This window comes from Pecten maximus, chromosome 4 (assembly GCF_902652985.1).
Source record: "Pecten maximus chromosome 4, xPecMax1.1, whole genome shotgun sequence".
NCBI lineage: Eukaryota > Metazoa > Mollusca > Bivalvia > Pectinida > Pectinidae > Pecten > Pecten maximus.
The window spans coordinates 29,577,253-29,591,058 of NC_047018.1; the positions used below are offsets into that span (position 1 = coordinate 29,577,253).

At 36.0% G+C, this 13,806-nt stretch overlaps 1 protein-coding gene across 3 annotated transcripts in view; it reads right to left on the bottom strand.

Annotated features, from left to right (window-relative positions):
* Positions 1–348: 348 nt before the first annotated feature.
* The window catches only part of LOC117325762 (SCO-spondin-like), a 31,762-nt gene continuing 18,304 nt past the window's right edge, over positions 349–13,806 (bottom strand). For all 3 annotated transcript variants that reach the window (XM_033882206.1, XM_033882205.1, XM_033882207.1), the window contains 13 exons: positions 13,588–13,752; positions 13,103–13,267; positions 12,351–12,515; positions 11,941–12,105; positions 11,313–11,477; positions 10,728–10,892; positions 10,469–10,633; positions 9,413–9,577; positions 8,541–8,705; positions 7,055–7,231; positions 6,122–6,274; positions 5,145–5,600; positions 349–2,247 (listed from right to left, as the gene is read on the bottom strand). In XM_033882206.1, coding sequence (XP_033738097.1) covers positions 2,180–2,247; positions 5,145–5,600; positions 6,122–6,274; positions 7,055–7,231; positions 8,541–8,705; positions 9,413–9,577; positions 10,469–10,633; positions 10,728–10,892; positions 11,313–11,477; positions 11,941–12,105; positions 12,351–12,515; positions 13,103–13,267; positions 13,588–13,752 — 2,339 coding nt within the window. In that variant the 3' untranslated portion in view covers positions 349–2,179. The remainder of the gene's footprint in view (positions 2,248–5,144; positions 5,601–6,121; positions 6,275–7,054; positions 7,232–8,540; positions 8,706–9,412; positions 9,578–10,468; positions 10,634–10,727; positions 10,893–11,312; positions 11,478–11,940; positions 12,106–12,350; positions 12,516–13,102; positions 13,268–13,587; positions 13,753–13,806) is intronic.

The window sequence follows — 13,806 nt, forward strand, 5'->3', positions numbered from 1 at the left end:
ATTCCCAAGTTGTTCTATTATTATTTACTTTTTTTTTGTAAAATGGTGAACATAAAAATCTACAGGAACACGTATTCTCTATTTAATGTGTCAATACAAATATACAGCAGCACGTAATGTATATTTAATGTGTTAATATACAAAATCTATAATAACACATAACTAATCTTCAATCATAAAAACAATCATGAAACGACTTTCTGTTGAACAAAGTTCATCATCTATAGCCATTAGAATTAGAAAGTGTAGAGTTTCATCAATCAGGTTAATTTGATATTAACTATAGAACGTTTCCGTGAATTAGCCATGTTATCAAACAATGATTATAGAAAAACACTAACGAGGATATTGCAGTGATTTTTTTTTATTTCCAGATCGTGAATAACAAGAGAAATACTGTCGCTTATCTCATTATTGGATGGACATGTTAATGTAACTCTTAACTTGTATTAATATTATAATAGAATACTCGATTAATGTCTGGAGAAGATTGCGTAACATCACATATGTTTATGTTGGTCTCATTGAAATTACTTAATGCAGATTGAAGTATCATCTTCTTCGGCAAACAATTATTTAAAAACAAAAAAGAGGGAGAGCAGAAAAAACATTTTTATACTCGTAATATTTCCATTTGGAGTAATAATTTTGTTTAAATGAAACAACCCGTATACCTAAATATTTCGTTTCAATCGAGTCCTTCTTAACAACTGTGATAGATAAGGTTATTTCATTGTTATATAAAACACAACCATTTTTCGATAAATATTATACGAGATAATTCTATATCTCTTCGTATGGTAAGTCCTCATCAGCTAACGCCTACGGTAAATTCCTCATTTCAAATTAAACGTTTTTGACAACCGAGGCACACGAAATATCGATAAATCTCTAATGTAACTATTTTCATACTGCACTTGAATCCGGAATCTGGGGAGATATTTCGTAACGTTACCAGCACATAGCATCTATCAAACCACAGCGAACGTCGCAGCGTCAACGAAAACCCAATTACTGTTTAGATATAACTCAAGTTCCATGTTAGATCAATAGATTATCGCAGATACCGTATTTTCAACACATTTTAAGGCAGATATAATTCATCAGAGAAGATATCTCCAGTGGGATATTTCTATACGATATATGATCCTGGGAAATCCAGACCAATTTGTCTAACGAACAAGATAACTTTTGTCCATAGGTTATATGCTAATTCATAATAAACCGATTGGTGACAGTGACCAGAAAAGAATGCCATATTGATCTATTGATCAGAAGTCGACGGCAATCTCGTCACAACTCTATTAAACGCTTCGTACATCCTTAATTATGCACGTCATTTGGAGATAATTCAGTTCTAAATTGGTAAAAAAAACATCTTAGAGGGACGCTTTCATAATGTTTGAATTTATACGCCTGAAACGCCGATCCATCACATTAATCGAATATTCTTTAGACATAGGCGACAAAATTTAAACCGGAACGAATACTTCACAGTCGGTGCAATTAAATAGTGTTTTCTGGAAGGGAATATATGCGTGTTCATTTTGTGAGTATTTGACAGAAATTTTGTAGCAGCAAGAAAGGTGTCAGCAACACGTAACCACAAAACATTTAACTCAAGCAACACTCATTACAAGCCTGAAAGCAGAAATTTCATGTAAGGGTATAAGGTTCGGAATATAGGTAGGGGGAGACATTTCGTGGTGGATTTCTTACACCGTTGCCTTACGCCTCCGCTCCCCAACAGATCAGTGGACCAACTGTAGCATATCCATTTTCATCGATTTTGCCTAGATACGTCAGAGAAAATAAAAGAAAACGGACACACACATCAACAATTGCAGAGAACTCTAGATAATCTAAGAAAGAAAACATGCGTCAGAGTTTGTATCATAACAGGAAGTGCTATCTTAAGTTCGCATGCAAGGTCATTAGCAGGTAAGAACTGGACTAAATTGTTCAAAGTCAATGTATATCACATATCAAAACCTATCTTTTAATTTTCCTTTCCAATTTAGAATAATAAGGATACAATATTAAGATTTCTAATTTTTTCAAATACTTTGAACAATTTGCCATTTCGCTTGTTACAGCATGCAGGTATGATTGGTGGCTCAGGTGAGTGGATTATGTCCGATCAGATCGAGAAAGTAATGCTTTCTCTCTCTCAAACTCTTTACGTAGATATTCCAAAACATATCAAAGGCCCTACCGTCGCGTTTCCTGTTTCTGTGCTTTCATCTCCTGTTTACAACAAAGGCAATATCGTTGTTAGGCTTGTCAATGGCGATAATGTTACGGGAGTATATAGCTATAAACAATACACTTACGCATATCAGCGCCTCTAGATAGTGGTACTTACCCATACTGATTACGAACGGAAGCGTATTGGCCGTCAGCATGATTCAGAAAGATATTTAAGTAGCAATTGTATATCTTACGCTAGTGTTTAATTTTTCGCCACACGAACTTACTGCTTAAATATGCTGTATTAACGTAAATGCTGTCGGTAAAACCGATCTTTGTAATGTGTTTGTTGGATTGCGCTAGAACATGCAGTACATGTATATAATGATATATGTGTGCTAATATCTGTAATATGACTTTTTTGATTTGTTCATTTGATTTGAATTTAACTTTAATGTATTTATCATACAATATATTTAATCTATAGGATAGCCAACCAATACAATTATAAAAATAGGAGGTAGTTTATAGGGAGACACAATAAAACATCAACAATAGGATTGATTTTGTTTAAAAGCACTTAAATTCTATCGTATAGATTTGAAATACATTGTTTAATAATAGTTACATAACATTACTTATGAAAGGATATATCATATTGATATAAAAAAAATACTAAAGAAATTTTAATATTATGATATTATTATCTTAATACGCTGGATAATAAAATTTATTTATTTTGAAGCACATATTTCATGAAGATAGAACATCCCTAGTTAATAACGAGGCTTTCAAAGTGTATTGGAGAAATATTCGAGAATGTTAAATTTTGCCTTACATATATGAAGTATGCATTAACTTGTCATGTGCACGCGGGGTTGATGAAATAGCAGGATAATTGTGTGTAAACAGTAGATAACTAGTACTAGTGTCCAACGCATCACAAAGCAGTTTATAGTGAACTGTATACAGCAGCTATATATTGCGGAAGATACAAATTAAAAGGTTAAGATTTGAGGCATGTAGTCGGTAAGGAAGCATAGATAGGAAAGGTAATAAACGTAGTACGTAGATAAGTGTGTGGGAAAGTAGGTATAGGAAGGTAAGGTAGGTATAGGTATATATAGGAAGGTGTTGGTAGATATAGGAAGGTGTAGGTTTAGGCAGACAGGTAGGTAGCTATAGGCTTATTTTAGTACAGGTTTAGGTAGAAATAGGTTTTGCTGAGTAGATGGGTGGGTAGACGAGTAGGTTGGTAAGAAGATGAGGGCCGATGTGGTTTAAAGATGGAAACTAGTTACTGTGATAATCTAAGTTGGACGGATTCGTGTTCAGAGGTTAGACTTGGGAGAAAGTGAAAGTACAAGAGATAAGCGAAGAAAGGGAGGAGGAAGTTAATCGCTTAAAGGGAAGAGGATGCGACACGGAGGTAAAGTGACAAACTCCTTTGCACAGAAATACCACATAGCAATATTCTACAGGTTTCTACAAAATATCGACAACACATGCCGCAATAGAGATGTTCCAAATTCAAATCCAAACACATCAACACACGTGATATAAGTCTCGTGAGCTTCAAAAGGACCAATCACTATATTCCAGAAGCGTTAATGATTGTGACTTCTGTAAAATGTGACCTCTGTGCTGATGATATCTGTTTGTAATATAGTGATTGGCCCGCTTGAAAGTCACGTGACATTTTGTCGTTCTCAAAATATACGACATCTTTATATCCAGATTCGCTTTCTCTTTTAGAATATCCAGGGCAAATTTCCTTCTTTTCAAGCGAGGCCAAAACAGATGATTGGTCCGATGGTGAGATTTGCAGCCTCCGCAACATTACCTTGGAGAGGGAACACAAGATCACAGTAAGGAACGTAAAGACATTGGCTTTAGTTTCTCGCAATGATTAGCGACCGCAACATTAATTGCAATAAATTGACGACTGATCATTATAAGTATGGCATATAATGGAACTATAATTAAAAACTTCCGTTAGAAAGTTACAAATATAGTGTATAAAATAAATAGATAAATCATGTTATCGATAAATTACTTTTCATACATTGATATATCCTGAAATACAACATTAAGGTATTAATAACCTGCAACAAAGATTACTGTTAAACATGTTGAAAGTAAAAACAATCAGGAAAAAGGCACATACATTAATCTCTGCTAGTAACGAGCAACGCTAGATGATATAAAGTTATATATTTAAAACGTTTTGGTGTAATATATCATTTATAACATTTAATAGTGACACTTAATTAAAAGTACTTTCAACACTCTTTAAGTTCTACCATTTGCTTTCTAATAACTTGCATGTCAAGAAATATAACAATAAAGCTTACTGACGCATACACAGAATATAATGTATATATCAATAGTCGTGATGAGCTACATACGGGATGTAGATATTGTAAAGCTGCCTATCAGAAGAAGATATTGTAAGCGTACATTCTGACTGTTTATATAATTATACTAAAAACTGGACGTTTACTTTACCTCTGTGAAGACCGAAATGAAATATCGCATTGATGGTTTTACAACGTTGCCATCTACTGTGAATTAGTTTGAAAGTCACCGAAGGGTTGGTAAACAAGATTTCTCAACTAAGGTCAAAAGTATTCTTCCTCTCTGGCGTCAGTACATTAGCTATAGCGCAAGTAAGTACGAAGAGATTTCTTTATATATAAACAAACATATAGTAAAACGATTTTTAATAGTGAATCTGTCGATAGTTTTACTTTCGAAATGTACAATTAATAATAAAAAAACGAATTCAGTTGTACATACTCGCGATATCAGGTCACGCTTTTCCTATTAGCGGATGTAACTATCCACTGTAATTGATTAATCACCAATGACCGGGGTGTGTTCTTGATCAATTCACAAAGGGGAATGTTTACCGGAGTTTTTTTTAAAGAATTATATGAATATAAACTTCTTACCTGTGTCACCAGCACAGAATGCCCGTAGAGGAAGATCGGGTTTGTACGTAATGTTACCAAAATCTTTTCTAATTACGTTGTCATTGATGTCGCAGTTACACATTGCATCTGGACCTCCGGCGCAACTACCGTCCATTCCGCAAGCGCACATGTTGCTTCCGGGCTCTCCTCCAGGGAAGTAGCTGGCGGCGGCGCTAGCATCGTAGGTCCTGTGGCTAGTTCTGTTGACGAAGTAGGTGGTGTAACTCAGATCTGTTGCGGTGCTGTATGGATTGTGGATAACCGCTCCTTTACATTCCCATTCCACGTACTGGGAACAGTTAGCCGACGCATCAACCATCATGGCTGCTTCTGCGAACGGCATGTACGGGTTTCCATTACCATATTTGGGAATTATCCGATATGACCCGGCGCCTTCATGACCACTCACAAAGTGCGTTTTCATTTCGCTATGTTCTAGAGGGGAAAAAATGATGCAATTGATTATTTTCATTTGAATCCAATTAAAGGTTGGGAAAACGTACACTATACAGAGAGTTTCCTAAGTATAACATATATTATCAAAGCTAACAGAAATACAAACCATCATACATATATATTTTTTCAGACGATCTTTTTGTAGACTTATTGGAACTGTAATTGTTCACTTCATATTTGTACAATTTTTAACATGTTAGAACTTGTAACCACGATTACGAATATTCACTTTTTTCTCTCCACAAAATCGCTTTATAACAGCAAGGTTTAAAATAGAAATAAGCCATTTAAAATTGTTTCGGCAGGTTATCACCTTTGAAGTAAAAGGTATATTGTCTTTAAATTTTCATGCAGTAGAACAACTATTAATTTGTTCCTTAAATGAAGATCTGTTCATATTGCGTGTACACTTTCCAGCGTTTAAACAATCAAAGCTGTATATTAAGGATGAAATGATTAACTATGTAGATCTGCAAACGTCTTCACAAAAAATATTTTACCAAGGATAGTGACTCCGACGCCGTTTTCAAGCTCCATGTCACAGAACACTTCATAGCCAAAATCATCTTCTTCGGTTATAATCTCCGACAGGCGTATTTCAACATAGGTGGAGTCCTCTAGCCCCAGAACGGCGAGGTCACTGCACTGTCTCGCTAGAAATATAATATTAAACATTGTACATAATAAAGACTTGCACAGGAAACTATAAAACACCTCTTTATCCTCATTTTTTGTTGTTTTAAATAAAACATTGTGTCTTACTGTAGATCACCGGCAGCCAGGAAGGACAAAAGGAGGAATAATGATACCTAGAGTAGTGGTATCCGTAAGTCATGGAGGACACGGCAGGAATAATGGTAGATAGAGAAGTGGCATTCGTTATACTAAAAATGTAATGACTTCCGTAATTATACAATAGCATGGTTGAAAACTTCTTTTTAATCGTTACAGTAAACACATAAGTATTTTCAATGTTTCCCTCATGAATTTAGCTATATAGGTTTCCAATCTTCAAAGGATTTTTTTTATATGGCTATGGAAATAAAAGTTGTGCAAAGTGTAAGCACCTTTTAATTTCCATACGCTTTAAATAGATGAAATATCATAAAAGACAGCCACACTCACTAGGCACCTAAATCTACCCCAACCCCTCTCACCATTAAATGATGTATGGTGTTATATATGAGGAATAATTCAACTTTATATAACTTTATTCTATTTTAGGCATCTACAGAGAGTTGTTCTCCGAATTAATATTAAGTATTCATAGCGTTTGATCAAATTGAGTCTCAATATACCAAGGGTGCATTATAGATTATTTATACAGCTAAGACATATGTGAATAATTAACTCCGCGTGCGTCACTTTAATGAGCAGAATCTATTTGTTTCCCTAAAATCCTTAGATGATTGAAATGAAGTAATTTCACGTACCGAATGGCCTGCATGCATATGTGTGACAGGCCTGCGAGGACACATTGCTGTTGAGACAAGGTGCTGTCAGATTCCCGTATGAAGTCTCGTTACACACACGAGATCTGTCCCTCACGCCTCCGCCACATGTTTTAGAACACATGCTCCAAGAGGACCATTCCAACCATTCTCCCGGAACTGTAATAAAAACATATTTCAGAACGGAATAGACATTGGACATTATCAGAAGTTCGATCGAAATTATTGTAAGCTTTCATTTTCCATAAAAGAATCATTTCGTAAACAATACGTCTATGAGATTTTATTCTAAGAAATGATTAATGAATCAACTCAGTGACCTACATTATCGATACTATTACTATATTATCTCTTTCGAAATCCGAATATTGGAGTAACATGAATGTTAGTAAGGAAATTGCAAACATCCGTTGGTATGCGACAATTCAACACTCTAATAGTTTATCGCGACTGTCCGTTTATACAGTTCAAATTGTACTGCGCGCGATAGTAAAAATGAAACTGTCTTTATGTCACTCGATTGCGTCACATTTGTTTGACATTAACTAATGATTCATTTTTTAACATCGTTTTTTTCCGTTTTATCAATTCAAATATGTTTTACTGTTTTAATGATTTTAGCTAACTCTGAAAGAAAATATTAATTTTTCGTACCAAAATAAGATAAATATTAACCTTCACACAAAGTACCGCTATAGAGTGGAGCCTCGTGTATGTTTGGTTCAGAGGACAGGCGCAAATTGTAGTTGTTATCCGTAAAGAGAGCGGATTGTTGAATCTCGTACGTACATTTAATGTTGATGTTTAATGATTATCACATCAATCACAAATGCACCATCTTAATTATATGTGTTCTCTTACTCCTTAGGTCACCCATTTAGATGTTGGCAATATAGAAAATGTAGGAATATAAATGTGACAATGAGTTGGCAGAAGCGCCACCTGATGTCATATCTAAAAAGTAGCATATCAACAGCAATATAAAAAGCTAGATTGATAAATTGATGTGCATACAGCATGAAGCGTGAACAGAGAGATAACAGTTAGGGAATTAGAGGGAAACATGGACGATATTATATGAGGGTGCACGAAGGTCTTACACTGAACAGTAGGATGGTAATGATAGACTAGAACTACAACTGATGATATAAGAAACTACAAAATATTGACATTTCACCGCATGATTACGGTGACGAACAATATCTGAAAAATAAAATCGCAACAGTCAATGAACAATTTAAATGCAATGATGTACACTTATTAGTAAACAGGAGAGGACAACCCTTATCAAAATATATCAAATTATAAGACATCGTGCAAAATTCAAGGAAAACCAAAATAAAATGTACTCAATTGAATCCCATTTTAACTGATTGCTATAATTGTTAATGATAGAAAATTATCTTCGAAAAAAACTACCGCAATCGTGTCAACAACCAAATGATTATTTGATCGGACGAAACCTTACTCGGACATAAGTTTGTGGAGCAGATCTGATCATCATTATCAGCTCCTTCGCATGGTTTCCCGCCATAATAGGGGCCGTCACATGTCCGGTTCCGATTCTGCAGTCCTCCGCCACAGGTGACGCTGCATTCGTCCCAGTCGCTCCAGCTTTTCCATATACCGTTAACTGTAAATACAATACTATTGATACAGTTTATATCAACTGTTGTTTTAACTTGAATACCTTCCTTTCCATCGTGCCAGGAGGTACTGAATTATATTTGCTTCCTTATTAAGTAATCAGCGATATAGATACAAAATGTAAATAACGGCATGCTATCACCTCATATAACCAAAAGAAGAAAATCTGATCTAGTAGACTATGTTAGATTACAAATCAAAGCATGTTTTAAGAACAATCATAGGATCATAGGAACGTAAGGTTACATAGGCTTACATGTTATGTACTACAACATGAAAAGCAATATGTTTTGTACGTATCGTGAACTGTATACGTCCTGGGACAATTGTTTCCTTTACAATATAAGTATATTGTACACGTACCAGAACATGTGTGTTCGTTAAGTTATAAGTAAACTATTATCGCGCTAGGACAGGTGTGTTCCTTACATTATAAGTAAACAATTAACGTACTAGGACAAGTGTTTGTTACATTTTAAGTAAATTATGGACGTACTAGGACAGGTGTGTTCGTTACATTATAAGTACTAGGACAGGTGTGTTTGTTACATTATAAGTAAACTATCAACGTACTGGGACAAGTGTTTGTTACATTATAAGTAAATTATAAACGTACTAGGACAGGTGTGTTCGTTACATTATAAGTACTAGGACAGGTGTGTTCGTTACATTATAAGTAAACTATGGACGTACTAGGACAGTTGTGTTCGTTACAGGCCTGTGTCTGGTTATAGTCTCCTTCACACTCAGCGCCGCCGTACAGAGGATCGTTGCACTCCCGTGTCCGTATTTGGGAGCCTCCTCCACATGTGGTGGAACAGGGACCCCACACAGTCCATTCCAGAAAGAAACCGTCGACTGTAATTTATAGGACTTTTAGAACATAGGTATATAACTAACATGGATTACCAATATAACAGGATATGTTTTTATCATTAACGTTTGAAATAAAGCGATTTTCTTTTACTTAAAAAAACATAATTTATCCAATTGAACAATTATTCTTTGCAAACAATGAGATTATAGCTTGTCATTAGCTCTTCATATGCTTATTTCAATTACATTTATGATACTATCTTCTAACAGTATGTTATATGATTGTGATATTAGCATTGCGATATTGCAACTTTACCACACTTTTACTGTCATTGTGTAAGACTTCAAACATTTACTGACAATCATATAATCGTAACAACACATGGTCTCAATAATCATTTCATCCATTTCAAAGATAATGAATTAATCATGAAGCATATAGTAAAACAATTACAATAGTCATAACAAATAATTCAATATATTAGATACATTATTGAATTTTAACTTTTGCATCATTTGAATCTTATTTTACCATTTCCTTTTTCGAATACTTATTCATATATTTTCATTTAGGACATTAATACATTAACATTTTATAATTAAGTCATTACAGATTCAACAGAAACACCAGAGAAGACTACCAGTACCACGACTAACACTACCTGTGATACCGGTACTCTCGGTGGTCATTATAGAGTACGATGGCTGAGGCATATAATGAATGTTAGTTGTGAAGATGATGGTGCTGCGTATGAGGAGTGTGAACACCCACAGTGGGATATAGTGGTATAATTAACAGTAGGAACAATAGTTCAGGGGAAAAGTTGTGCAACATGAACAGGTATATAATGTGCAGATCCCCATCCACGCCATTCGAAAGCTTTGATGAGAGATATCTGAAAAAGAAAAAAGGTGTAATCCGTCGGTTCTGACCAGGGCATTCATGTGTATTACAGTCTTGGTAGTCCACCCAGGACTCGGTACAGTTCGCGCCGCCGTAGTAGGGACCATCACACTCTCTGTGACGGTACTGGCCGCCCCCGCCACACGTCACATTGCATTGGCCCCATTCCATCCACGGCATAAACACGCCGTCAACTGTAAACACAGAAAAAGCACCATTTATTACATCGTTCAATATCATGTGTATTGCTTAAGTTTAAGATCATTATCTAGTACGAATCGCACTTACTCGGACATTCGTGCATGTTGCACTCCCTGTTGTCCTCGTAGTTTCCTTCACAATCCGCTCCACCGTAGAACGGACCGTCACATGACCTGTTCCGCCATTGTTCTCCACCCCCACATGTGACGTTACACGAGAACCAATCCGACCAATCCGTAAAGACGCCATCGACTAAAAATTACAGAATATTGTTTCATAACGTCATTTATTCAATATATTATACATTTAATGTATTATAAATGTTATATATGACATAAAGATATGACATAATTTACTATCATCTCCGACTAAAAATATCGAAAGAAAATAATACAGTCATTATATTCAAAAGATTTATATTTGATAAAAGGTGTATAATGATTACGGTGAAGATTGCTGATAGTTATTAAAATCCGGAATAGGGATTGTCCAAAGTCTTTGCGTATGAAATATTAATGCTTTATATAATATCACTACATTAGTTTACTGCCACTCTATCTCTTTGTTTACAGGCTATTGTGAAACAACTGCTGTATTGTTCATACATTTTTTTTATAATAATTTGTTTCCTGTTTCTGTCTATCAGTGATATGATGATATAGAAGAGCTTACTTGGACATTCGTGCATGTTGCAATCTCTGGAGTCCTCGTAGTCATCCAGACAGTCGGCCCCGCCATAGTAGGGCCCGTCACACGTGCGATTACGCCACTGGATACCTCCCCCACACGTTACGTTACAGTAGTACCAGTCGGTCCAGGGCGTGAACACGCCGTCAACTGAAACATCAAATACAGTCCGCATTAACAACATGATGTATCTACAAATTGATTAGCTGTAAGAAATGTGTTACGAAAAAGCAAAAATTCAAGATGTCTATAAACTCAGCACATCTAAGGGAAGAAAAGTCATTACCCCCTTCCTGTAAGGGATATCACTCCTCTAAGTTCATAACCTGTAAAGATGAAGATTAGTTAACACTCAAAGCTTCGATAAACGCAGATCTAAAAACGTTTTCAAAGATAGCACATTGAGATTCCTCTTCTAAATGTGGAATTATTGAGAAAAGTAACCATTACACCTATGTGCGATGTTACGTATACATGTATTTTGAAAGGAACGTGTTCTGTATTCCATTTAAAATGATTTTTCTCATTCAGAATATGGCAATTGCCGGTAAATGAAACTTCAAAGAAAAAACAATACTTGTATTTAACTATGGCGCAATGCTGTCGTCCGTACCTGGACAGAAGTGGGTGTTGCAGTCTTTGGTCTCCTGGTCAGGCCCGGTACAGTCGGGTCCACCATAGAACGGGCCATACTCATCTCGATATCGGGAGTGATTACCTCCACCACAGGTCACACTACAGTCGTCCCAGTCTGACCAGTCCAGCCAGATACAGTCGACTACAAAACACATAGTACAGGATGAGCATTTTCTCTCAAGACTCAGGCTGCAGTTCTTGAAATCTTAGTCAAGAAGAGCTTGGTTATTCAAAATCTTATGATCTAAGTCGACAGGCTCTTGGCTATTCAAACACTCTGGCGACCTTAACATAAATATTATTTAATAAAAGACTGAAATAACTGGCATTATTTGACCATCGAAAACTGAGGAGATCATGTTGTAACTCATTGAGTTTTATACGTACTCGGACACTCGTGTGTGTTGCAGGCCTGGAAATCTTCATTGGTGCCCTGGCAATCATCTCCGCCATAGAACGGCCCGTCACAGTCACGTAACCGCATTTGTTCCCCGCCTCCGCACGTAACATTGCACATGCCCCAGCTACCCCAGTTCTCCCACACACCGGCCACTGACAAAGTTAGTGAAATGCTCCAATTACTTTACAGTTCCGACCTCTGTTACTTGAATCTTTAAAAAACTTTTTAAGTTTTGTGCGACGAGGGACACAGAAGATAAAGATAAAACGTTGTTGATCTGATATACATTGATGTAGAAGGAAATAGCAAACTATTTATCCTCCGTTATCTTTCTTATATTTATCTTAATTAGTAGTAATATTCTTAACGCTCGCTTAAAATGTAACAGTTGTATATAGTTTAGATGGAATAATTGAAGGAAACGTGCACAAGTAAAAATTTCATGACAAAACGTATTATATTAGTGCTTAGAATCTCACGGCAAAGGTTACGTAGAACTGTATGATTTCTGCCACCCACATTGATAAAATTCATAGTTATTTTTTATTTACATCAATAGTTTCTACAATTCAATTAATTGTATTTTATTCACTTTTACAATTCGAACAGGGTTGTATTTATCAGGTTATTATCTATAACAATAGCACTACAATACAATGTAAACTTTTAAACAGATCATCGGAAATTGAGGTAACGGTAAGATGAATAATCCAACGACAATTCGACACATCTGCTTTACCTGGACAGGGTCGTGGGAAGCAGTCCTGACTGTTGTTGGATGGTCCGGTACAGTTGGCGCCACCGTAAAAGGGGCCGATGCAATCCCTGTCACGCCATTGTGTTCCATTGGCGCACGTGACGCTGCACTCGCCCCACATGCCCCACAATTCCCACACGCCATCGACTGTGGTGAATTGGTAGCATCATATTATCTAGTTATTTTCTTTTTATGAATGTTATTCTTCTCATATGTTCGTACCTGAGTTTTATTTTAACTGATATACATGTACATACACAAAGTAACTTAAATGAGTTTTCATTTCAGATGATATCTTATGAAACGAGTCTACTATTTGTTTTGTTTACTCTGCAAGCATTAGCTAGGTTATATTACACTAGTGACATGCAAAATGCCACACGAATGAAATTTACTGAATAACAGGCTGCTATGCGATAACATAGTAAAGATAACAGAATAACTCGAGCCACATAACTGATACTCACTAGGACATTCGTGTGAGTTACACCCTTCGGTTTGGTTGTACTGGCCTTCACATAGATTACCGCCGTGCATAGTTCCCACACACTCACGGTCTCGGGTTCGATTCCCACCTCCACACGTGTGGCTACACTCTGACCACTCCATCCATTCCGTAAAGTTTCCGTCGACTGAAATTGGGAAAGTTATTTAGAAAAAATGATAAAGTGAATCTTACCGCAGGC